General features: G+C 48.8%; 1 protein-coding gene across 1 annotated transcript in view; it reads right to left on the minus strand.

Moving 5' to 3' along the window:
• Positions 1 to 21,484, minus strand: part of LOC119374148 (serine/threonine-protein phosphatase PP1-beta catalytic subunit) — a 28,187-nt gene extending 6,703 nt beyond the window's left edge. Inside the window, exons 1-6 of the mRNA XM_037644210.1 lie at positions 21,328 to 21,484; positions 12,596 to 12,727; positions 11,695 to 12,030; positions 10,716 to 10,787; positions 6,645 to 6,796; positions 5,154 to 5,288 (exon numbers count right to left, since the gene is read on the minus strand). Coding sequence (XP_037500138.1) covers positions 5,154 to 5,288; positions 6,645 to 6,796; positions 10,716 to 10,787; positions 11,695 to 12,030; positions 12,596 to 12,727; positions 21,328 to 21,379 — 879 coding nt within the window. The 5' untranslated portion in view covers positions 21,380 to 21,484. The remainder of the gene's footprint in view (positions 1 to 5,153; positions 5,289 to 6,644; positions 6,797 to 10,715; positions 10,788 to 11,694; positions 12,031 to 12,595; positions 12,728 to 21,327) is intronic.
• Positions 21,485 to 24,645: the final 3,161 nt, after the last annotated feature.

Consider the following 24,645-nt stretch of genomic DNA (forward strand, 5'->3'; position numbering starts at 1 on the left):
TAAACTTTATTAAAAGTCCGGACGAGGCGGGGGGAAGAGGGGATTAACCCCTGTCCCGTCCCACTCTCCGTCGATGATGGCGTCAGGTGACGGCTTGAAGCCCTTGCACCCGGGCGGCATCCTCGGCTTGCCGGACGGCCCAAAGTTGGTCGGTCAGCTTGTCGCTGGTGAGTGCCGCCTCCCAGCGGCAGCGACGCCGACGCAGCCGATCCTCAGCAGTGACCACAGCCGCGGCGGCGGTCGGCCCCTGCCCTCGCGCGGTGGTAGCAATTCGCCCCTGTCTAACATGCGTCGCGAAGTGAGCGGCGGCAGCGACATTAACTCTCCCGGCACATTCCCAAAGCATGTGCCGCAGTGTGGCTCTTTCCCCGCACGCTTTACACGCGTCCGTCGGGTACAAGCTCGGATAACAGATGCGTAGGATCGCCGGGCTGGGGTAAGTGTCTGTTTGTAGTAATCTCCAAGTTACGGCCTGTCTTTTGTTTAATTTGTCGTGTGGTGGAGGGTATTTGCGTCTGTTTAGTCTGTAATGTTGTGTGATGTCGCTGAATGTGGTCAGGCGATCGCCCCACGACCATTCCGGTTGCTGTTGTGTTCTTACTCTCTCTGGGATGGAGTCAGCCGCGGCTCGGTGAGTGAGACCTCGAGCCGCGGTATGGGCCGCCTGGTTGCCTGCAAGCGGGACGCTGGTGTGAGCCGGGGTCCACAGGAGAAAGACCGTCGCATTTTCGGTTTTTGAATGCGAGGACGGTGACGTCGGGGCCATCGTTCCTCGAAAGTCGCCGCCGTCCCTGCTTCCATAGCGAGTCTGAAGTATGCGGGCCGCCTGCCACGAGATGCGGCCGCGCGCGAAGCCACGGACGGCAGCCTGCGAGTCGCTGATCACGACCGCAGCTTCCGGTGCCGCGACCAGTGCTAGAGCGATCGCCGCCTCTTCGGCCGCCTCTATGTGTTTCGTACGCACCGTGGCGCTCGCGATGCATTTGCCCGTGTGATTCACAACTGCGATCGCGTGAGCACACCTTCCCTCTGGGTATCGCGCGGCGTCCACGTACACCGCCTCCTCGCTGTTGCCATACATTCTTTGCAGGTCGCTCGCCCTTTTGTTGCGGCGCCCGACGTGGTGCGTCGGGTGCATGTTCTTGGGGAGCGGCGGGACGGTGAGACGGTCGCGGACTGTGATCGGAACCATTGTCTTCTCCCCGCACTGTGCGTGGTATGTTATGCCGAGTGACTCGAGGATGCGCCTGCCCGTCTTGGACTTGGACAGTCGCTCGTATTGTGCGATGTTGTGCGCCTCGATCAGTTCGCCCAGGGTGTTGTGCAGGCCCAGCTCGAAGAACTTGTCCGTGCTCGCATTGACAGGGATGCCGACCGCCCTCTTGAACGCTTTGCGTATCATGCAGTCGATCTTGTTTCGTTCAGACGCCAGCCACTTTAGATAAGGGGCTACGAACGTTATGCGACTGATCGCGTACGCCTGTACGAGGCGGATCGCGCAACTTTCCCGCATACCGCTGCGTCTGTTCATTATGCGGCGGAGTAGTCGAATCGTGTCGTCTACTGAGCGTCTAAGTCTTCGTACCATCTCACCGTTGTGACCGTTGGCCTGCAGGTGTAGTCCCAATATCCTTATATGCTCTACGCTCGGTATGGGAACGCCGTCCGCCGTTACTACTCTAATGTCTGATCTCCCTCCGCCGGGAAGCACGGTTTTGCGGCCCCTGCTCGTGGGTCTGTAGAGCAATAGCTCGGACTTGGCCGCCGAACATTCGAGGCCCGTGCCTCGCAAGAACTCCTGGACCGCGTCCACGCCCATCTGAAGCGTTCGTTCTACGTTGCCGTCACATCCTCCTCGGGGGACCCAGAGGGTGATGTCGTCCGCATAGAGGCTGTGATGCAGTCCCTCTATTGTAGCTAGTTTTTCCGGAAGCCCAAGAAGGACGAGATTAAATAACATGGGCGACACGACAGAGCCCTGCGGCGTACCCATCGGGCCCGTCTCGAATTCCTCTGATTCCGCGTTGCCGACGACGACGCTCGCACGCCTGCCCGTGAGGAAATCGCGTATATAGTTATACATTCTTTGGCCTAATCCCAGCGATCGGACACGGTCGAGAATCGCCGCGTGTTTGACACTGTCAAAAGCCTTTTTCAGATCGAGGCCGAGAATCGCCTTGGTGGAACGAGAAGTGTCGTCTATGATCTGGTGTTTGAGCTGCAGCATCACGTCCTGCGCGGAAAGGTTACGACGAAATCCCAACATCGTGGGGGGGAAGACGTCGGCATCTTCGAGGTAATCAGTCACGCGAGTCAGGACAGCGTGTTCCATGATTTTGCCCACGCAGGACGTGAGCGAGATTGGTCTTAGGTTATCGATCGTCACCTGCTTACCCGGTTTGGGAATCATGACCACGCGGGCCCTTTTCCACGCATTGGGGAGGGAGCCCTCTCGCCAGCACTCGTTAACGTAGGCCGTAAGTCGCGTAATTGACTCGTCGTCCAGGTTGCGTAGGGTCTTGTTGGTCACCCGATCCGGGCCAGGGGCCGACCTGGTGTTGAGACTGCTTAGGACCGCCCTGATTTCTGCTTCACTAAACTCCGCGTCTAGCTTTTCGTTGTCGTCTCCGTCGTACATTGCGTGCTGTAGTCTTTCTCCCGTTCTGAAGTAACGCTCGCGAACGGCCTCAAGAAATTCATCTGGCGTGCCCCCAAAGTCGCGTACGAGTCTGCGAATCTTGTGCCCCTGAGCGGTCTTGGTTTCCTCCGGATCCAGAAGGTGCCGGAAGAGGCGCCAAGCGCTCGCACCGCGCATCTGAGTCTCAAGGCCATTGCACGTCTCCTCCCATTGCGCGCGGCATACCTGGAAGGCGTGTTCTTCTGTGTCCCTGTCCAGTTTGGCTATGCGCCTGCGCAGCGTCCTATTGTGCCTTTGACGCTTCCATCTCTTCAGCAAAGCCTGCTTGGCCTCCCACATGTGCAGGAGCCTGCTATCGATCACTTGAAGGTTTGCCTCAGGAGGGACCTCGTGCGTTGCCGCGTCCACGTCTGCCCTGAGCGCTAGTCACATGTTTTTTTTTTTTTTCGTATTTCTCGGGCTTGTTTGCAGCTCGGAAGAAATGGTACACTTGAGACTCTTTCTCGCAAATAATGCAATGGGAGTTTAGGAAGACGCTCTCGAACTTTGCAAATCCCACTTCTTGCCTAAAGTCAATATTTAGCAATTGAGTTAAATAATCCTAATTAACAAATTATTTACAAAACAAAAGAATATCCGCAATGCGTAAGGTGGCTTTCAGCAATATGTAAATGATTTCACTCAACTGCCTCTATTATTGCATTTTTTAACCCTTGGCACAAGTTAGCTGGGACACCCGACACACGCACACACGCACACACACACACACACACACACACACACACACACACACACACACACACACACACACAGTTACATTGTGTGCCGCGATAACGTTTTACGCAATAAAAGTTTACTGCGCCGCTGAACTTGCTGACGCCACAGTGTCTTCCACCTTTTCGAGAAGTGCGGAAATAGGTCGATAAATGATTCCTACTTCCGCGCGATTGCAGCGATGCAAGCATAGGGAAACAACGAATGTGAGGTGGCGGCCACCGACGACCGCGCCAGTATGACGTATCGCTGACAACCCTGTCGCAATAAATCTATTCACCTAACTTCGGAGCATGCCTCTCGCGTCGCGCTGCTTTAAGCCTACTGCACGCATTTAGCCGCCGATCGTTGCTGCTCGTGGTGCCGGACCGCGTTCACACGCGCACCGCTTTGTAGAAACGAAAGCAGCTCGCTGTTGCGGAGTTGATCGTTGCGGATCGTGCGCACAGAAACCACGCTACACTCACGCCATTACGATAAACGCACGCGTACGGCACAGTAAGCGTAGCTCTGTCCTAACCATACTGCACGCTTTTGTTAGGCGACAACGCAAACGCACCTCCGTCCGCTGCCAGGACCGCTAGAGCCATAGAGTTTCCTAAAATGACCTAGAGGGAACTCTGGCGCTGCGATCGTTCAGCCACCATGGGAATGATGGGTAGTACACGGATTTGCCTAGTCTTCGTGCTGGCGGGCTTCGAACGCACTTGTGGCTTTGTTTATTGCCATGTTTTGGTTTTCTTTCGGATAAAAGAATGGATCGTTGTGAACTTCGTGACCAGATTTGAATCGGTGAGCCTAAAGAAGTTAAAGTGGTGAAGTGAAACTGCTGATTTTTGCTGAACTTCGTTTTGCGACAAAGCGGATGCAGCCGACGCGGAGCCAAACGGAGCCGAAAGAACGAAGTTTAGACAAATCCGTGTACTACCCATGATTCCCATGCTGGCTGAAGCGCGATGCATTGCAGCTCCCATAGACACTAGCGCCAGAGTTCCCTCTAGTAAGTGTTGTAGGAAACTCTATGGCTAGAGCATCAGCATCGAGGAGTGCGCATCGCTTGCAGAAAGCGAAGGTTGCGGCGCGGTTGCAGTGCTGCTAGGGTAGCTAGGGCTAGGGTACCAAGAGGAGGTAGTGTGCTGCTGTACCGTTGCCACTGATATTGAATTGGATTGCGTCGGCTGTCACGACTGCTGGGACGCTAGTGGCGCCATTAACAAATGCAGCAGCTCAAGATGGCGACCACGACGTACATCCACTCACGAAGCGCGCTGTCCGCGAAACATTAGTTTCGGTTCCTAAAACCATGTTGTGGCGCAGCAATGGCGCAAATTAGGCAAAAAAGACCCTTTTGGAGCAGTGTGGAGCAGCAATTGCCAGTTGGCGCAGATTGGCGCAATTGGCGCAGGTTTCCCACCACTGCTCTTTCCATTCAGTTCACTGAGGCTACTAGAACGTTTAGCGTACCACAGGAATGCCATTATTAAACAGTCTGTAGTCGTTAATTAACAGTCTGTAGGTGTAAATGGCGCTCGCAGTCAATGCATCCCACACACTTTTGACAAGTCCTGTCCCATCACCTAGCTTCTGGCCTGTACGTTTCTATTTTAACACATTGGCTGGAAGGACCTGCACTGTGCATGCGAGAAGAACGTGACAAAAACTTTTGTCAACTTGTAGCCCCTCTAAATCCCTGCAAATCGAGTCTTAAGAACAAGATGCTTTCGTGCATAGACCAACCCACCTGGAAACTGCACATGAGCGTCTCGTCGACGGACATCATGCCGCCGGCGTTGTCGAATTCGCCGCAGTAGTTCGGCGCTGAGAAGAGGGTCACCAGCTGGCGTTTGGCAAAGAACTCGTACCCGTCTTCAACGACCTGCAGAATAAACAAGCACGACATTGCAGCGCACTGAGAAAGATTTGCTAACTAAGTGCTGACGATTTTGCAAATTAAGATGAATACAGTGAATGAGTGCCAAAGTTTCAAATTTCAAATTAGAGCACATGTTTGAAGCACAAGAGTAGCCTCTGAGTCAGAAGGAAGACATCATTACTAGAAAAGTTCATACAGTTGTATCCCACAGCTTACATAATGCACAATTTTGCACACAGCATCTTGGACAGCACTGTGTATGACTATTTCATACATCTTCCCAAGAGACCTCCTTACAGTTCTTGAAGTTGTCTCTCTCACAATAGGCTCTCTTGCAATATTAGCCGAAGGGAAATCCGGCCTACAGAAGCTTTCTAATAAAAGGAAACATGGCTACCATAGGAAAACTGGGATGTGGGCATAAGAGGTTTGCCTTAAACATGGCTTAGCTTACTAAAGGTTTAACCCCTTAAGGGCTTATGACGACCTAAGCTCGTCATGAGCAGTTGCCACTTTTTTGCTTATGACGGCCTGTGCTCGTCATGGGTCTTCCGCAATGTTCCAAGAGGCTTTTGACGAGCCCAGCTCGTTAAATGGTGCGTTTTTATTTACAACACAGATGGCAGCACGGGTTCCGTCATTGGTGCTTTTGTTGAATGAGCGATGAACTATCAAGGAATAGTGCATTTTGTGCGCGGCAATTCAATTCCAACCTTTACTATCTAGAGTTGCAGAAATTTTTTGAAGAATACACCTCAAATGCCCCATGTATTAGAGTAATACATGATGGACCGAGGAATGGCCAATAAAACATTATTATCTGCCGAAAAAAGTTTTCGCAAATATTTCTTTTTGTTTTGAACACTATAGTGAAGCATTTCGCATCATAAACATATTTTTTTTTGTTAAATGAGCCCTTAAGGGGTTAAGCAAAGATGAAATTGTTATACGAGGGGGTTGTGTGTCCACAATACATGACTCATTCGTTCACATTAAAAACAAATGAGAGCAAAAAACAAGTGACAAACAGTGGAACATAAACTTAGGTTTTCTTTCTTTCAGCTTCAGTCAGTAACTCTTCACGTTCTGATATAACTGCAATAATTCCCAACATGACTTCGCATGGCCTAACTGGTTCTCAGTAAAACTGCTTTTCAAGTGCAGTGACAAAGAACATCCTAAGCAACGCACGAGTCTTCTGGGCACTGTGGCTCTTCGAACCAAATACAACGCCAATTCAACACCACAACATCCCAACATTTCATGCATCCAACAGAAGAGCAGTGGTCAGCTTACCCTCCAAGTAGCTATACAAGAAACGCGATTCCCTCAACCGAGAACAACACTGAGTAGCCTCACCTGGTGAGCTCTGCATATTAAGTCGAGGTCGTGCCTGTTGAGGAACTTGGAGACCACGTCTGCCCCAAACGTGAACGAGACGCCACGGTCGTTCTCGCCCCAGCCCTGGACGTCCTTGTCGGGATCCGACCAGAGTAAGTCGCAAAGGAGACCTGCGTTTCCAGAGCCACGGGACACGTTAGCGACGACACACACTGGCAGAATAATGCAGGAAAGCTACCATGCCACAATAATCTACCTGCTTGGTCACAGGAAAAGCCTGAGGCTAAGAACACCATATCCATGTGGCATGTCCTCTACTGAACATCACTGAACCAATGACAGCCCTGCAGTCATAAACGAGCATATTCACTCATTTCTTTCAAAGGCATAAAACTGTGTGACAAAGGATGCAAGACAAGAGAATAATGGCAGTGCGAGATGTTAGCATAAATGCAAGTTAGTTCCCATGTGTGTTAATGGACTCTGGTATTGCTTCGGTGAAACCGACGCTTGCACACTGTTGTCAAATGTCGCACGTGTAATTTCCTGTCAATGTTCAACAAACGATAAGCAGCCAAATACAGTCAAATCTCGTTACAACGAACACCACATTAACGAACATTTCAAATTAACGAACTTTTAAGAAATCCCGTGCCGACTGCTTATAGTTTCAATGTAAAAATATTTCACTACTACGAACTTCAGATTAACTAACATTTCAGAATAACGATCGTTATTTAATTCCCGTGTAATCTTAACGCCTCAGTACTACGAACTTATATCCCGAAATGCGAGGATTCTTAGATTTCAGCGTATCGGTCATGGCAGTCGGAGCTGTAAGGTAGCAGACGACGCAGCGCGAAGAGCGGACGCCCTCCCGCAAAAACCTGAGATGGCGCGGGAGGAGAAAGACGGGAGCGACTAAAAAGCCACCAAAACATGCCCGCGTTGCCAGACCACTTTTTGGTGCTGTCCCCAGGAAATTCCAAGCGAGATGTACCTAGCCTAGTCCCGTGGCTCTACGTGCGTGCGAGACGTTGATCATGCGTTTAATATTTACACGTCTCGGACAGTCTCATGAGATGACTGATTCGATCCTTTAAGTTGCTTCGAAGGCGTAAATGTTTTATCAACCACTTTGCGGCAGCGAACCCTTCTCGGCCACGAAGGGCTAGAGCTTCACAGCGTGACGTTTAGTTCTCTTCGCATAACGCCACTCATTCTGGAGCGCACTGAGTTGACAGCAGAGCCGATGACGTCGTAATTGAGCTGGTCGTCACTCAGTCACTTCTAAGCGAACACTCGCGAGGTAACACAACAAACCATGACACAGATACACAAAATCTTTAAAGCAGACACGCCATCAAGTGCCTCTAACTTCAAGTTTCAACTTGGCCCTCATTGCTCTCGTCAACTTGACTAGGGAATTTCTGGGTACACCAAGGCGCTAGTTTTGCTCGACAGCACAAGGTAGCCAACATGAAGCGTGCTTACATCGCTAACATTGGGCGATGTTTAGGTGGCTTTTTAGTCTCGTGCGAGAAAGACGCGGGCGGATAACTTTTTTTTTTTCCCCCCTCCGTTGCGGAGGGGACGACGCATCAGGTTTTGTAAAGGCCCAACCGCATGCATTGCACGCGACTTTCGAGCGAAGGCGACTGCGACAAACGGGCTCCGTCGCGACGGGAGCACCCACATGTTCGCGACAAAGTGTCACGGCTGCTCGATTGAAAACTATTGCGTGCACGCAGGCAAATTACGAAAAAGAATTACAGAGTAGATGAATGACAACATGCCAAGTTTATTATTGTCTTGTTTGAGATAAGGATGCCATAAAAGCGTTTCCTGACTTCCTTTTTTCGCAATCTTATGTGTAACCGCGACAGTAGTATCTGCTGTGATCCCATGGGGCGCCCGGAAGCGTACGCTGCCTACGCTACGTCGCACTTTGCAAACTGCGTTACATTTGGGTTAGTCCACGAGGCGCATTTCGACAACGTTTCCTCTTGCTGTCATAGAACGTTTAAGAAAAGCCGCAGCGCCTCACGTCGTTGCTTCGCAGGGAGAAGGGCTACCTCACACGACGACGATGTTGACATTGCAGCAAGCTACCACCACTGCAGCAAGCTACCATCGAAACATCAAAACGAACCGTCGATCATAAATAACGACAAAATACGGCCGCTGCCTCGCCCTCCGCGTGAGATGGGGCTGTAAATAAGGTAGTCTATAACTTGCATTCCTTGAAGTACGCGCCGAATGGAAGCATCACGAGCAAATTGCAACCGAAGCAAGGGTCAGAGATGCTGCCATGTTGTTGGATATCGTCATGCTCACTTCCGGGCGACAAGCGATGTTTTCTGGCTTTCCAGAAACCTGGGATGCTATCGCGGAACGATTCTATTTCAGATTCCAATGCCTTTCGTGCTTTTCGCGCTTGGCCAGTGGTCAGAACAACGGTCCGTCCGCGTTATCAGCGCGATCAGCCAGCCGTGTGGAATCGGAAATAGCATCGTTTCGCGATTGCACCCCTGCGACAAGCGACGGCGATGGATGGCCCTCCGCGACAGCAAATCCTGTCGGCCGTCGCTCAAAACTCGCGTACATGCAGTTGGGCCTTAAAGGATTGCAGCGATGACATGGACGACGAAGTCACGGTAGCACCCGAAGATCGCGACGAGTCCGTGTCGGCCACAGATGCGTTGGACTACTTGAGGAAACTCCGCATATTCATAGAAAAAAGCGGAACAGCGACCGAAGCGGCGGATAAAAACGCGGACGGTCTAGAATCGTTCGTGACGCAGAGTTTGTGCTGCACCCGTCAAAAAAACGATCACGGACTATTTCAAATAAACGTGCCTTGTCTGACGTTCACGTGTGCATTGTTGTGAGAAACGAGTTCAAGGACGTACCGTTGCAAAGGTAGGACGTTTGCGTTACTGAAATTCTATTGTTATGGTAAATTTTTGGGCTTTCACTATAACGACCTTTCAGAATAACGAACATTTTTCCGCGGTCCCCTGAAGTTCGTTATACCGAGATTTCACTGTATGACCAAATGTATTAGCAATACCACTGAGCAAAATTACACAGTACAGTAAAACAATGTTAAATATCATAGAACGCTTCTTACAATGGTTTTTCATTACTTGTTATGAAATCAGTTTGTCACAAGCATTGCTTCGCACTTTTAATTATCAAAGACTCTCTTGTAAACTGAGATGCAACAATTTGGTGCATAATCACTAAACAAGCACCAAACCTCTCCTTTAGCTGAGGCGCACACAACCAGCACTACTGCTTTTTAAGTTTCCTGTGCGCGCCGATAGTGCCATGACAAGGATGCCAAGTGGAGCGCAATTACATGCATATAACCGACAGATTTGCATACAGAGATCTGGAAAGCAGTTAGCCCTGGCTTGAACTGCCAAGCATGAATGCCGACGCTCCGGTTGCTGTGATGATCCACAACCATGTGCACTTGCTTCTTGGGAAGTTTGCAATCACCACCGCTTTTTTATGCAAGCACTGCCCCACCAGTCAAGTGTGACACGTTTCGCAAGCACCAGATCACCACTCAAGAAGATGAAGAGACTTGAAGCCCATCCATTCTGCAAGAAAGCACTTCAAACAGTACACAGCGGGAAAGAGATGAAAGATGACCACCAGATGTGACAACAGTAACTCTTGTATCCTCAAACAATCGTCACGGCGGAGGTTACCTTTAGCGGCCAGATTGATAGCGACATGACATGATTCTTTCGAGCGATTGCGCATACCAGTCGATGTAACGAACGTTTTGATGCCTAAATGCCTAATTGATTCGTGCAGACTGTGCATACTTGTGAGAGTACTACTAAACTTCCTCTTTCATCATTTAGACAAAATTCTTGGTGAAATGTTGCCACTAGAGACTAGTTTCAGGTTTTGCACGCAACACAAGCTTCTTGTCAAGCTGCTTAGAGCAGCTTTCAGCCCCTAAGACCATCCAGAATTTCCTTGTGAAATAAACTTGATTTATCGAGCTTGATTGCGTGATTAATAACAAATCTGAAGGCACAATACAGAACCAGAGGCAAAGCAACGTACCTGTGTCCGGAACGTCTGTTGGTCGCATGATGCGCCTGATCTGTTCCATGGACTGGAGGTCGGGGGAGAGCCCTGCAGCGAAAGCCACGTGCCATTTCTAAGCACTAGTGAATCATCAGACAGCACCCTCGTATTTCAGTCAAGAAAGCAGAGCAACAACAATGCACTCATGGGAACAATCACATACTGAAGCAGTGTTAAACATCAGACACAAGAGACATAGATAATTTGAAATAGTATCTGAAGTTTACATGAAAACGCTGCCTGTCATTGTGAATGTTCAAAGACTGAGCACATAGTTCCAGTTCGTTATGCTAGCCATGAAGCCTCACCACACAAGCCTACAATAAAGGCTAGCTTTGTCTGAAAATCCGTTTTGAACAGTTCCTAAACCCTACTGTGGCTGGCATGCTTGTGCAACCCTATTTCAAAAGCTGCGTCATCCACAGCATCATGCGTGCAACATGCTTTCGGATACTAGACCATTCCCCTCACTAAGCTCTGCAAATATTAAGAAACAAATTACCACTTTAAACTGACCAACCTTTAACGGGCCACTGGCTACAACGGACAAAATATTGGCCAAATATTGTCAGATAAAGTACGCAGCAACAGGATATTGCCGTTTGTGGGCAGCCAGCGTGTCATACCGCCAGTGTGTATCGTGTATCATTAGAGTATAAAGTTGATTTCACCCACCCCAAATTTGCTTTGTCTCAGGATGCAAATGATGGAACAGACAGCGGATCACGCGCATTTCAGTCTTAACACAACATGAAGCTGGCCCAATGTTCATTAGAATACACTTCGGTATATCATGCTTTTCTGGCTGTGTTGTTACGGTGCATGGTAACAAGCATCCATTGTACAGTTTTACACAATACGTATAACCACAGCGATTCTGATAACCACGGTAAATGCACAAACATACAATTGGTTTGTTCTTGGGCAGAAAATGGAATGTGAAACTTGGTCTCACCGCCATGGCAGCAGAAGATCTTCTCATCAATGATGGCGGCGATGGGCAGGCAGTTGAAGCAGTCGGTGAACGTTTTCCAGAGCTTGATGTTGTAGCGTCGTTTGCACTCGTCGTAGAAGCCGTAGATGCGGTTGATGGACGCACACTCGTGGTTACCCCGAAGCAGGAAGAAGTTTTCGGGGTACTTGATCTTGTAGGCGAGCAGCAGGCAGATGGTCTCGAGCGACTGCTTGCCTCGGTCGACGTAGTCGCCCAGGAAAAGGTAGTTGGCCTCGGGAGGAAAGCCGCCGTACTCGAAGAGCCGCAGCAGGTCCGTGTACTGGCCGTGAATATCACCTGCAAGGAAAGCGCAAAAATGAACTTTTATCCACAAGTGCTAGAGAGACACTAAAAAGCACTAAATGACAGACTGGTAGAGACACCTGTTTGCACTGTTCAAACCTTGTTGCACCTTGTTGCAAACCTTGTTCGCTAGATGCCCGAACCATTTCACTGATCAATGTAACTTCATACACAAAGCAAATCTGTACAAGACAACACATTGTACTATGCCTAAAGGGCAGGCTTTCAAAATATTTTTTTTTAAGTAATGAAAGTGAAGAATTTAAATAACAAGGTCGCCAAGTCAATGACTTTCCATTCTTTCTTCATTTTTAAAAAGTATATAAAATTTGTCCAGTGCCTCTCATGCCACAAAAGAATGAGCTATGCTAAGACCAAGGGCACTTTCCCACATACTTGCCGCCTGGAAGAAGTACCTCGACCTACATTCGACATGGCAACCAGAACTTCTGCGTACAGCCACACTAACAGCCCAGAAGCTGAACACTGTGCAGTTTAGGAACTACCTGGCCACTTCCCCAAAGCAAGAGCACGCATGAGAATGGAGAAGTGGACTCACCGCAAATTTTGAGCGGTGCCTCGAGCTCAAGCAGGATCGGCTGGCTGAGGAAGATCTCTCGCGACTTTAGGCAGAGGCCACGAACCTCCGCTTCCGTCAGCTGCACCGTCTTTCCTGGGCGGCATCCCCGGACTGCAGGAAAGGCCAGAAGAAACAACCATCACACTCCGGTTCCACCCCGTCCTTCGGCACAGCGTGAGCTCAGTTTGTCATCCCTGTCACTGTAGAGTCGCGCAGTAGAGTTGTTAGCTTGTCCGTACATCCCCTTGAGGTGTAGTGTCCACACATGCGGACGCTACTTGTTTTTGCCAGTTCTCTGAACCAGCGGACACACGTTGCACATAGGATGAATTTGACCTTCTGCACAGTCAACGTGTCTTGACTTAATATCAATGTGCTGCATATAACTGTAGCTGATCACTTTGGTGAAGAAACTACGATGTGCAATAGGTCCTTCGATGTGCCATGTTCCAGGGCCAACGTCAAAAGTACCATTTTCTTTGGAAAGGCGGTTTCTTAGCACTGATGTAGACGAGGACACATAGGAAGAGACACTAGACACATGGGCGCTGTTGTAAGTAGCGCCCATGTGTACTCGTCTACATCAGCGCTAAGAAACTGCCTTTCCATTATGCACCAACAAGCCCACATCGCCACGCTCGTAGACCATTTTCTTTGCTCAATATGAATGCAACAAAAAACAAATTGTGCAAGCATTATGAGCCTACAATTCGGTTCTTAGGTAAAAATGGAGTACGACTGACTACAGAATAACTAAATGCTTAATTACATACTAATTACACATGTGGAACTAGCCCAAAACAATGTATTACATTTTCTTTCTTGAAAGGTAATATTGAGTACCTTAGAATTATGTTGTGCTAATTTGAAACATCTGCAGACAGTGCATCATAATTCATGCCTGAAGGAGATGTAGTTATTACTAATGCTTTATGCGTTCGAAGTGTTAAAAAAAGTAACTAAATATGTTACTCGTTAAGCTAACAAAAAAGGAACACGTTACCTTCCTACGTTACCTACAAAAAAAAAAGGTAACGCGTTACCGTTACCGGAAAAAGTAGCCCACATTACTTCTGCCGTTACTCCAGGGTCAGAAATTTGAATCAGTACACCCTCGCTGCAGGAATCAGAATAACAATTTAATGAACCTCATATTTATATTTCACATAAAACCTAACTAAAACAAGGATGTTAGCTGAATTACTGATAAAACTAGAAAACTTTGCACGAGTGTGGCAGACATAAGCAATATCATAGTGGCCTAATGTTTACTGTTGAGTTGCATGCCATGACTTCGTGGCACATGGTAACGCCATCTCTCAAAGCGACAGTAAACAGAAAATGAGATTTCATCATCAACGCTCTCTGGAAAGAAAACATCACTGATCTCTCAACAAATTTACAGTAATTCTGACTGAGTGCTTTTACTAGCATACAAAACATGTGCAGATATTCCAGGAATAAAGAAATCCTGATATTGCATAGTCCCGGAAAAATATTTGCAGCATAAATTATTTTTGCCTTTACGACTTATATAATTGCCAAAAAAACTGCATTCATGTGAAGGCGCTCAAGGTCAGCCTCGCTCACTCAGGAATTCAACCAGAAATATCTACATGGCTTGCACGTGCCGTCACAGACAGGTTCTCTGCTCTTGTTCACAAACATGGCGGCCACGGCGACTTTTTTATCTTGTGCTCTCCCTGCTTTCTTCTGTTCCCCAGCTGCGCCAAGGGGGAACACAAAGGATTGATGGAGGCACCGCAACTAATCAGATGTCATTGTTCCTTGCTGCCAGTAAAGGCCAAACCCCATATACGCGAAAATGCACGCGACAGCGACGAGCGACGCGACGTAGATCGTCTTCGCGCAAGTGGTCGCTTGGATGGGCGAACCCCATTCACGCGACGGCTTCAGCGAGCGATCTCCACTGTTGCTGGCATGAGGGCGTTTACTCGTGCCAAAAGTGGCCCGTAGTCAGCGGTATGCAATGTAAAATACGATGTTTTGTTGCTTAAAGGTACATAAAATGTTTATCATTGTCTTGCAGCATTTTTTTCGATCCCATCACTGCTGCTACGTGCCGCCAAGCCGCGTCACAGACGGCGCGGGACTTGTAGTTCCCGTCCCTGAGGGCACGTTCGCGTTCAACGTCAACGTTGCGCTCGTCGCCGTTGGCCATGTTGATGAACGTTGTTGTTGATGCGCGTCGATAAGAAATCGGCGACAATCGGCAGTACGTCACTGATGCATCTTGTTCCGGTGTTTTGCTATTGGCTGCTTGAGCACAGCACTTCCGGGCGACGAGCGACAGATTCCAAATCTGAAAAACCGAGCGATCGCGCGAAAACGACCACGCGACACGTCGCGCGAACGGCTCGTTTCGTCGCTCATAGCATCGCTCGTCGCTGTCGCGTGCATTTTCGCGCATATGGGGTTTGGGCTTAAGAGTTCACCCTGCGTCTCAACCAGTTTGTTCACAAAGATGGCGGCCACGGTGACGTCAATGCAAGCCATGTATACATGCAATTAGAAACAGGTAGAGGCAAATTTCATTTTGAAAACAGAACACACTGTTCATGAGCTGGAAGTACCTGCTATATGGTAGGTACGCAAGAAAAGGCCCACAACAATATTGTGTGACCATAACCACTGGGCCATCGTGGCAGCTGACCGTAAAATTGTTACAGAAACGATAAACAACTGCCACTAGTCTTTCTTCTTTTTATTTCTGCAGGACAATAGGGTAAAAACTGACGAAAATGAGAAACCCAAGTTATCCGCCTAGAAAAAAAGTATCCCAATTAACCAGCTCAGCGCAAATAGGTAGACAGCAATGTACATATGAGAAAAATAATAGCTCAGAAACGCAACTCATTTGATAAAGAGCTCACATAATAGGGGCATATGCTAATAATTGCTCGGGTTTTGCGCACCAAAACCACGGTACGATTATAAGGTATGCCGTGATGGAGGGCTCCGGAAATTTCGGCCACCTGAGGTCTTTTAATGTGCACCTAAATTTAGGTAGATGGGCCCCTAGCATTTCACTTCCACTAAAATGCGACCGCTGCGGCTGGGATCGAACCTGTGAAGTTCGGGTCAGCAGCCGAGCGCTGTAACCACAGTACAACCACGGCAGCTAATAAAGAGACCCCTCTGGAAACAATGGGTGCAGATACAAAAGGCTGTAGAGGTGGGCAGGTAAGTGCAGATAGCACAATGCAGGATTACCAAACATCAGCCAGAGGTGCAATAATGAGTTGTTTATCTGCACGTCCACACAATACTTGCTGCCTCCCACATAACGTTCGGGTCACAGATGTGATGCTCTTAGGCTTTTTTTTTTTAAAGGACACTAAAAATGACTTTTCTCATATTAGTAAATAAGATTCACAATTCCAAAATCAACACGCTTGTCGTGAGAAGACGCTTGGTAATCAAGAAAACGCGCAGAAAGAAAATGCTGGTGACGACGCCACTATGAAATTCCCGCAACGAACGCCATGACATTGTAGATTTTGACGTAGTTCCTGATCAATAAAAATGAAGTAGTGCCTTCTGAGGGGGCTATAGGCTTAACATAAACAAGTTTCAGGAAATTTGAATGAGCCAACAATACAAAAATACAAAAAATACACTTCGAAATCCCTGTGGTGATGTGCAGCAATTTCGCCACAAAATTTAGAAATCAATCTATGAAATTGATTTTCTGCTCTACTAGTAGACCTATGATATTGAAACTAACATTAGAGGGTACAATTTATCAATTTAAACCGCTCCATCGTTTCACTTGAGTGTCCCTTTAACACTGTGGTGTTATTGCTCAACTAATGAATAGCAGCACACAGTACATCTGACAAGACTGTTAAAACAAGTGTCAATAATTCCTTTGTCTCTGGATGTATCAAAGGGTAGCATTAAATGAACGGATACAAAAGCGACATTGATAAAAAGGGGCAAAGACAACGAACGGCGTACTCGTACAACAATGCGAAGAATGTAACGCAAGGGAACAAAGCTCGGAACAAGTGCACTCCACGGTCGAAGCTGCAACTGTCACAGAACACCCTGCATCCCACTAAACTCGTAAAAATCGTAAACGTGACAGTCTCGCATGCGCTAGAGTTGGACTGTAAGTACAGATTACTATTTTTTTTTTAAAAGAAAGCTCTGACGGGGACTGATAACACTATAGGAACGGTGATTCGCGGTTTTTACAATTTATTATGCACTCAAATCAAGTCTGTGCTCCTATTTCGGAGACTGAGCAAATCGGCAAAAGCTCCCAGATGCCACCGGCCAATGAAAAAACAAAAATGCAAATTGTCTCCGAGATGGAAGGCAACAAACCACTAATGTATCAATGATACTTTTTGCTGAACCACTATGAAAGAGCTCAAAGATCAGTGGCAAAGAAACAAAAAAAAAGGGGGGGAGGGGGGGCGAGGGCAGAAGAGCATGATTATCTTTACCAGTTACTAATCTTTCTGCACGTGCGGTGTCCTGCATAACAAAGTGCTTTCCAACAAATTTGTTTTTTCCAATGCTATTTATATCTTCCGCTATTCTGCGTCCCGCCTTAGAGCTGTTTTTGAATTTCAGCATGTACCAAGAAAGCTGCATTAAGACTTTTTTCATTTTATGGCAGACAGCAGGCACCTCTACTGATGTAATTGGAGCTGCATTTCGCAGCACAACTAGCACAGTGAAAATCTGCGTAATCTCGATCTGTTTACGTCCATGTGAACAGTGGAAGCTGTAAACCGTACAGAGAAACGGCCTACGCAGACGTTGCGTGCATACATCCCACACTTTCGGTTCTCTTTCACATCCGGTCAACCAATGGAAGCCGTTTCCTTTGCTAAACTGCACAGAACTGCTACCATCTGATGCGGCGAGCAGCTCTTTCGTGCAGCTGACCACAATGTTCCCCTGTGGTCAGCTTTCACCACAATGTTCCCTTGGAATGACATATGTATTCTTTTCAAATCAAATCAAATCAAGTTTATTCATCTTTCGAAGAAAGGAAAGATAGCAGCTGTCACAAAAAGCTACTACAGTGAGTAGCTTGATGAGGTGACAGCCCCTCCTTGATAGGACAACTAAATGAAACAACTAAAAACAACAATAAAAAACAACAAAACTAAAGTTTTGAAACAACTAATGACTAAACAACAAATAAGTAAGAAAGCTTCACACCTCTCCTCGTTTACTGTTTTCTTTTTGTTTCAATTCAGCTCTCATTCTTAAACATCTGAATTGTATACAGAATACTTTCCACTCACTCACCCCCACCCACCCCCCCCGCTTTTGCGTCGGTTATCTGGAAATCTCTACATCGCTGGTATTCTTCGAAATTACAAAAAAAAAATGTTTCGAACAAAGCCAAACCTCAGAAGGGATGTTATCCCACGATGCACTGTTGTTCTGAGCTATACTAAATAGCAGGAAAGGGGGTTTTGAGGAAAAAATATAAAGAAAAGAAAAGCGGGGTTCTTGAAAGGGACTAAGTCTTTCCGGTTTTCGTGCAGCGCGCTAGTCACCCCCCTCCCCCCTCCTCAAAAAATAAAGAAAGAAAAGAGCACCCTGCAACAAACGACAGTACACAAGAGAGAGGAGTTAGAAGGGAAAAAACAAACACAAAAGCAAACACGGGCCCAGCGTCTCTCACGGTACACGCAGAAGGCAACGGCGTAGTCGCATGCACACCGCGCTGCAGTCCCCCCCCCCCCCCTCCCCTCCCCCTCAAAACCTTCCACCCCAATTAGGCGGAACAAATAGCTCCGGGAACAATGCTCGCTCCTCACGTGCCTGCGGCAAATCGCTTGGGGCACACAAGGCCCGAGTTTCTTTTTTTTTTTTTTCTTACATCGCGTCTCGTAGGAGTAGACAAAAGTTGACGCGCCACCGCAGCGTAACCAAAACGCGCAACAATCTAGCATGCGCTAGGAAGCAGAGAAGTCGCGGCGACGAGATGATGTGAAGCAAAGGAGCGTGTGTGTGTGTGTGTGTGTTGGAAGGCTCCGAAAACGGGCCCTACAAGTACTACACGCAAGCGGACGGCGAGGGAAAAAAAACAGACAACGGCGCAGCACGTGTTCTGCCTCGCCAATTAGAAACAATAGTCTATGCAACGCCAGGGACGATACATCAAACGGCCGCCCCCGTTGCATGCGTCGGCGACAATAGCATCCCTCAAACAATCTAGCTGATGTTGCTCAAACCCGTCCTAAGTCTTCCCTATCTCGGAACGACAGCCCCTGCCAGACCGCGGATTGTCGATGTCCGCGTAGTTCTTTTCTGTTTGCGCTATGTCGCTTCTGTTTCGTTTTTTTTTTTTTTTTGTCACTGGACTCGCGATCAAACTGTCCGTAAACACAGAGTCTCGGCATGGTGGCCAGCAACTTGCTGGACGTTGTACGTAACGAGTTTTTCCTGGATGAGTATCACTTGGAACGGTTTATTATCACGGAAAACCATGCTATGATGCGATGGTAGTCATAGTAGCAGCTAACACCGCCTTCCCCAAACACTGCCGCGAAAGGCTTGCTTACAAACGTGGTTAGGGGTAAGCACTTTGTTTAGAAACCCTTTCATTACGATAAAAACAAAGTTCCGGGGTTTTATGCAGTAAACAACGCAATTATGACGCATGCCGTAATGAGGGCACGCCGTAATTAATTTCGACTACGTGGTGTAATTAATATAACGCGAACCGAAACCTAAGTACACGTGGTTTTTAGCCCCGTCGAAATGGGACCGCCGTGGCCGGGAATCGGATCCGAGTTAGGAGACCGCATTTCGATGGAGGCGAAATGCTAAAACGATGTTATCACCCTGACCCCCCCCCCCCTCGTTATACGTGCAATGATTTACAGAGCATATTTTGTCAAGGTGTAAATCAGTGTTGCCTGCCGAGTCTACCCTCCGTGCTGCGCCAGACACGGGGTCCTTGAAGCAGGGCTCATCTCAATGCGCTGTATCGCGCTTTATTTGGTTACGCGATAACGAAACAAAAAAAACGCAGAAAGCTATAAAGAAAAAGGAGGGGGGACAGGACGATTCAGGAGAAACAAACACTCGTGAAACGATAAGTAGCGATAAACAACGACCGCATGCACTAAGCGACGCACGGGCTAGACCAGAAGAGATCACACCGGGCCAGCCGGTCTCAGCTTAGCACACCTACGGTCCACCGTCTCGGAAACTAAAAACGGAAGAGCCGGACGGTGTGGCGCTCTTCGGTCGATTTCCGCGTTTCACAACACCAACGAGGAACGGAAATGGTGGCCGCAGAGCTGCCTCGTGTTTATAAAAAGTGGCGGGATGAGGCAGGGAGAGAGAAGGTAATCCCCTAGAGACACACGAAATCCCTTCGGGCCGCGACGGCACTGCTTTTGCGCAAGAACAAAAACCCGAGAATAAACGACGGGCACAGAGCTCATGAGCGCCCCTCCGCTTTTCCCTCACCTCGATGCACCCCCCACCACACACACACCTATCCTGCTGAAGGCACCTCGGCGCGTTCTCGCAAGAACGTTTATACACCGAGGCGGGGCAACCTTTCGCCAGCTGAAGACTGCCGGACACCGTGCCTTACCACCGCCGTCACCAGTGACGAAATGCCCACAAGATTTTCAAGGTTAAAATACACGCGGAGGGCGAGAGGTAGCCTCCTCTCGGAGCGAATCTCCGCGAGCACACCAAGCCACCTCACCCATACATCGCCGCACGGCGATAAAAAGAAAACAGGGCGACTCGTTTTATCTCCCGCTATCTTCTTGCTTTTTTTATTCGCCGCGGCGCGAGCTGGAACCCGTTCGCCGATGCGGCACGCTCGCTGAGAACGAGCACGCAGTGTTCTCGCCAAGGCGGTGGCAATTTCAGCTAAGCCTACCCACGACACCGAGCTGCGGCCGAGCGCTTCAAAAAGCGGACACCGCAAAAGGTCGCACCGATAAACGTTCTCGTAGACGAGTTTGCCGCGCGCTGAAAAGGCTTAGACCCTCTACGCGTCACAGGAAAAGAAAACTCGAGCTGCTTTTGCGTCGCCTCGGGTGCGGAGCAAGGTGCGGCTGCGGAAATAGGTGCAGGTTCACGGATGGCGAGAGGCAAGCCTTTGCGGCGGCCCCGCGAATCCGAGGTTGCGAGCACGAGAGGGGGGTCGGTGCGCAGTAACGACACCGCGACGCGTAGTGCACGTTATCCGTCATAGCGGACGCAATGCGGGAGGCGAAAAAGGACCACGAGAAACAACGCCCCAGCTTATCAAGCGCCTGGCACATCCCGCGCACGCGAGCCCCAGGCATCGGCCATTTCTTTCGTACCGCCGCTCTCCCCCCCTTCCCAACCAGCGCTAAGTAGGGTGCTCGCGTTTTTGAAGCGCGGTCCACGAGTGTTTTCGCGGGTGTGACCGCGCTTGCTCCCAACTGTAGTCTCGCACGAAAATCAAAACTTTGTCCCTCTGCACATTGCAAGACGCGTCGCGCGGTTACAAACACGCGAGAAAAAAAAAAAACCCCGCTCCAACAGCCGCTGCTGCGAATGACAATGACAGTATGCACGGCAGAAAAAAACCTGTGCCTACCGGCGTCCAAAACAGAGCCCAGTTGGGCGTGAAACAACACTCGAGCCGGCTCGACGGCGACTCGGAACAAACGTTCGCTCAGTCGAGTGTTTAAACAAGTGCAAATCAAAGATTTTCTCACCTTCTAAGAGCCTGGAAATTATGCTGTCTACGTTCAGGTCTCCCTCCGCCATTTTCACCCGCTGATGACATCAAACGCGCCCCAACAGAGACCGACGGCGCATGCGCGGCCGTTGGTGCGACCGCCGCGCCGCGGCGCGTGGCGCGGCGGGCACTCGCGAAACGCCCTTTATTTTTTTTCTGCGTTGTTTCTGTTTCTTTTGGGCGACTCTCCTCCACAGCGCAGATGGCTTCCGGAGTGCGTTTTTATTTGGCGTCCTTTTCCGCTATCGCCCGCTTTGGGAATCGGAAATACCCTCCTTTCTCAGACATAGACCACTAGTTCGCCATTCGTAGCGGAAAAAAGAAAAATAACAAGGCGCTGTCAGTGGTAAATGACATGCATTTTGCGCACTCGGACGACTGTGGAAAGGACATGCCACCACCACTCTACTGATTTAAGTAGACAAGGGTCAACGCTCGGAAGATGTCTTATTAAATTATTAAATGAGAATGCGGAAACTACAACAGTGTTTCACCAAACAATCCACTGTGTATCCTGTATGTTATTTGCTATAATTTATTTGTTCTTGTTTTCTCGTTTTTTTTTTTTATGACTGACGTTTCGTGGTCGCAAGGCCCGAAATGACGGAATGTTTCTTATATATTAATAAAAGGTAATACTGTAAGTGTACCGTCATTGCACTCAACCAATTCTATGTACAATGCAGGACGAAGGCTTCTCCCAACGACCTCCGATGCACACTATCGCGTGCACTGAGAACCGATTTTCCCTATCCTCCGCGGACCGGTTGTGGGGCGGTTACAACTGCCCCCCCCCCCCCCCCCACCACCACCACCACTAGCAACCACAAGTGAAACATCCGTGTGATATACTTCTCCGTGTAAAACACGGCGACGTTTATCCGGTAACGTGCATGTGACTTCCACAAAACAGGCCGTAGTTCCTACATGCCACAGGCCATAGAACACGAGAACCAGCGTGAACCACAGGACAACAGTACAGTGACGCTTAGTCCGTCTCTGTCCTGTGCATTTCGAGTTGTTTGTCGTTTTCTATGGACGCGAACCAAACGAATCAAACAAGCACTCTAGCGCAAAAGCGGGCAAATAGAGAAGTGGCTTCGAATCTTTGTTTATGAATTCATGCGCTTACACATAGCGCATGCAAAGTATCGTCTACGTCTACGCTCTGTTGCCTGCTAACTCGCCTGTGCCTGTTCACTTTTCCCGATAATGAGAAACAGGCAGGTTTCACAGAACCGGCATGGAATGCAGGACGATTCGCAGCTCCCTGCATGCAGCTGGCGAACGTTTTTTTTTTTTTTTTTTTTTTATATATATATATATATATATATATATACATAGGGCTTAAAATGTAGAGCAACTGCGCATGCGACAGGTCAAGGCCGCTGTAACCGTCTATTTGGTGTGGCATGCTTGGGAAAGAGCCGGGAAGGTATAAACGATACACAGAGGCAGGCCCGTAGACAGGGGGGGGGGGGTCCCGAAATTTTGGTGAAGTAGGTGTTCTTACCAAAAATAAATAATGAAAATAGTCGTTTTTCTCAAATACTCAAGGTTTTCAGCAAGTGCGCCCCCCCCCCCCCCCCCGAAAAAAAGTCCTGGCTACGGGCCTGCACAGAGGTGTAGTTTTCCCACGGAGGGAAGACGAAATGTACTGGAGGATAACTTCTTCAAAGCAAGCGGTGTTCGAACTGTGCCATTGGAGGAGGCACACCAAATAAATCAGTCATTGATGCTATCAAATTTATAAGTTTAATGACGCATGGTTGACTCCAGCGGTATAATACGCACGCGTCAAGAACAAATTTGCGGCCCGGGGGTGTGTGGAACCAGGGGTACAGTCAGAAGTTTATTTCGGGGGTAGGGGAGTAGTCTGACGCCCCTTTTATCTACGTTCGTGCGTGTTACTGTATGTTTGCGGTACATAAATACATACAAGATATAAATTTTAGTGGGGTAGGGAGGGGTTGCATCCCCCAAACCCCTCCTCTGGCGACGCTGGGGCGGGGGGGGGGGGGGGGTGCTCATACGATAGCACCCCTGCTCCCCCTCGTAATAATTGACGACACATAAGACGTATCTACATACACCCTCCGACCAGCGTAGCCGCTGCTAGATGTCTGAACAGGAAACTGACTAACGCTATGACAAAATCGCGAACTGCAGGCCAACTCCGGCGATTTTTTGGCCATGTCAAAGTAATGGTGCTTTTATGTTCCTGAGACGTTCCTGTTACGGGCCCGATAGCAGAAATACTCGGCAAATTGGAGAATAATTTTAAATAAGCAAAAAAGCGCAACACCGAAACCGAAACCCAACCGAGTGTACTGTCTACGTATGACGTAGACGTTGTTACGAACGAACCGGAAGTCGTGCAAGGCATGCCGGTCATGCCGGCGCGGAGTATGAAAACTGTGAGAGCCGGGACGACCAGCGAAGCGCCGGCCAAACCAACGCTGTCTGTCGCCTTGTACACAGCAGACGCTAGCTGTAGCGGCCGAAGCGCCGAAGTTAGCGGTGCCCTCGGCTGCGTCACTTCCGCCGCCTTCCCAATACTGACGTCACCGACGCAATGTTGCCAATAATTGTGGGAAGCCAGGAGGGCGTTTGCAGACAATCTTTAAAATTCATTTGCAAACAATCTGCGCATGTCTCAAGCCTGTAATTTGGCATAAATGACGGAAACGTGCAAAGGAACGTACCCAGCGAATTTCATTGAGATCCATCGACCTCGAAAAATCGCCGGAGTTGGCCTAGGGACCGACAACCAACTTTTGTGGTACCCGTTTTCTTGAGTGCAATGGGAAGCTTACCGGTCAAAGCTTCTAATCACGGAGTGGTAATGCGGAGAACGCCGTAAAACATTTGTAATCAGAGTTTTTCGATCTGCAGCGATTATGCAGTCTTAATATCACATGCTGCAAACAGTGCGAGATGAGCGCGATAGCGATTATACGCCAGCAGTGGTGACAAGTTATGCCCTAAGTATGAAAAGGCAACGTTACGTTTGCAAAGCCTGCGGTGCCGCGACTACTGCTTTCTAGCCTCTTTGGCCGTAGGTCGCTTTATCACATTTTAGTCAAGCCAAGCCAAGCTAAGCCTTCGAAAACGAAACAAGTGGTAGGATACACCAGCAGTGCTGTTCGTGAAGTGGTAGCAATCCTCCACAGAACAGTAAGTCGATGGCATTTTGCGAGCAGCAGCGCAAACTCGCGTGCTACTCTTCAAAAGTCCGATACGACGAGAGCAGACGAGAGTCGAGCTACGCGGGAAACGCCGCCGGACGCCGCGC

The sequence above is a fragment of the Rhipicephalus sanguineus genome, chromosome 11 (assembly GCF_013339695.2).
Source record: "Rhipicephalus sanguineus isolate Rsan-2018 chromosome 11, BIME_Rsan_1.4, whole genome shotgun sequence".
Classification (NCBI taxonomy): Eukaryota; Metazoa; Arthropoda; class Arachnida; order Ixodida; family Ixodidae; genus Rhipicephalus; species Rhipicephalus sanguineus.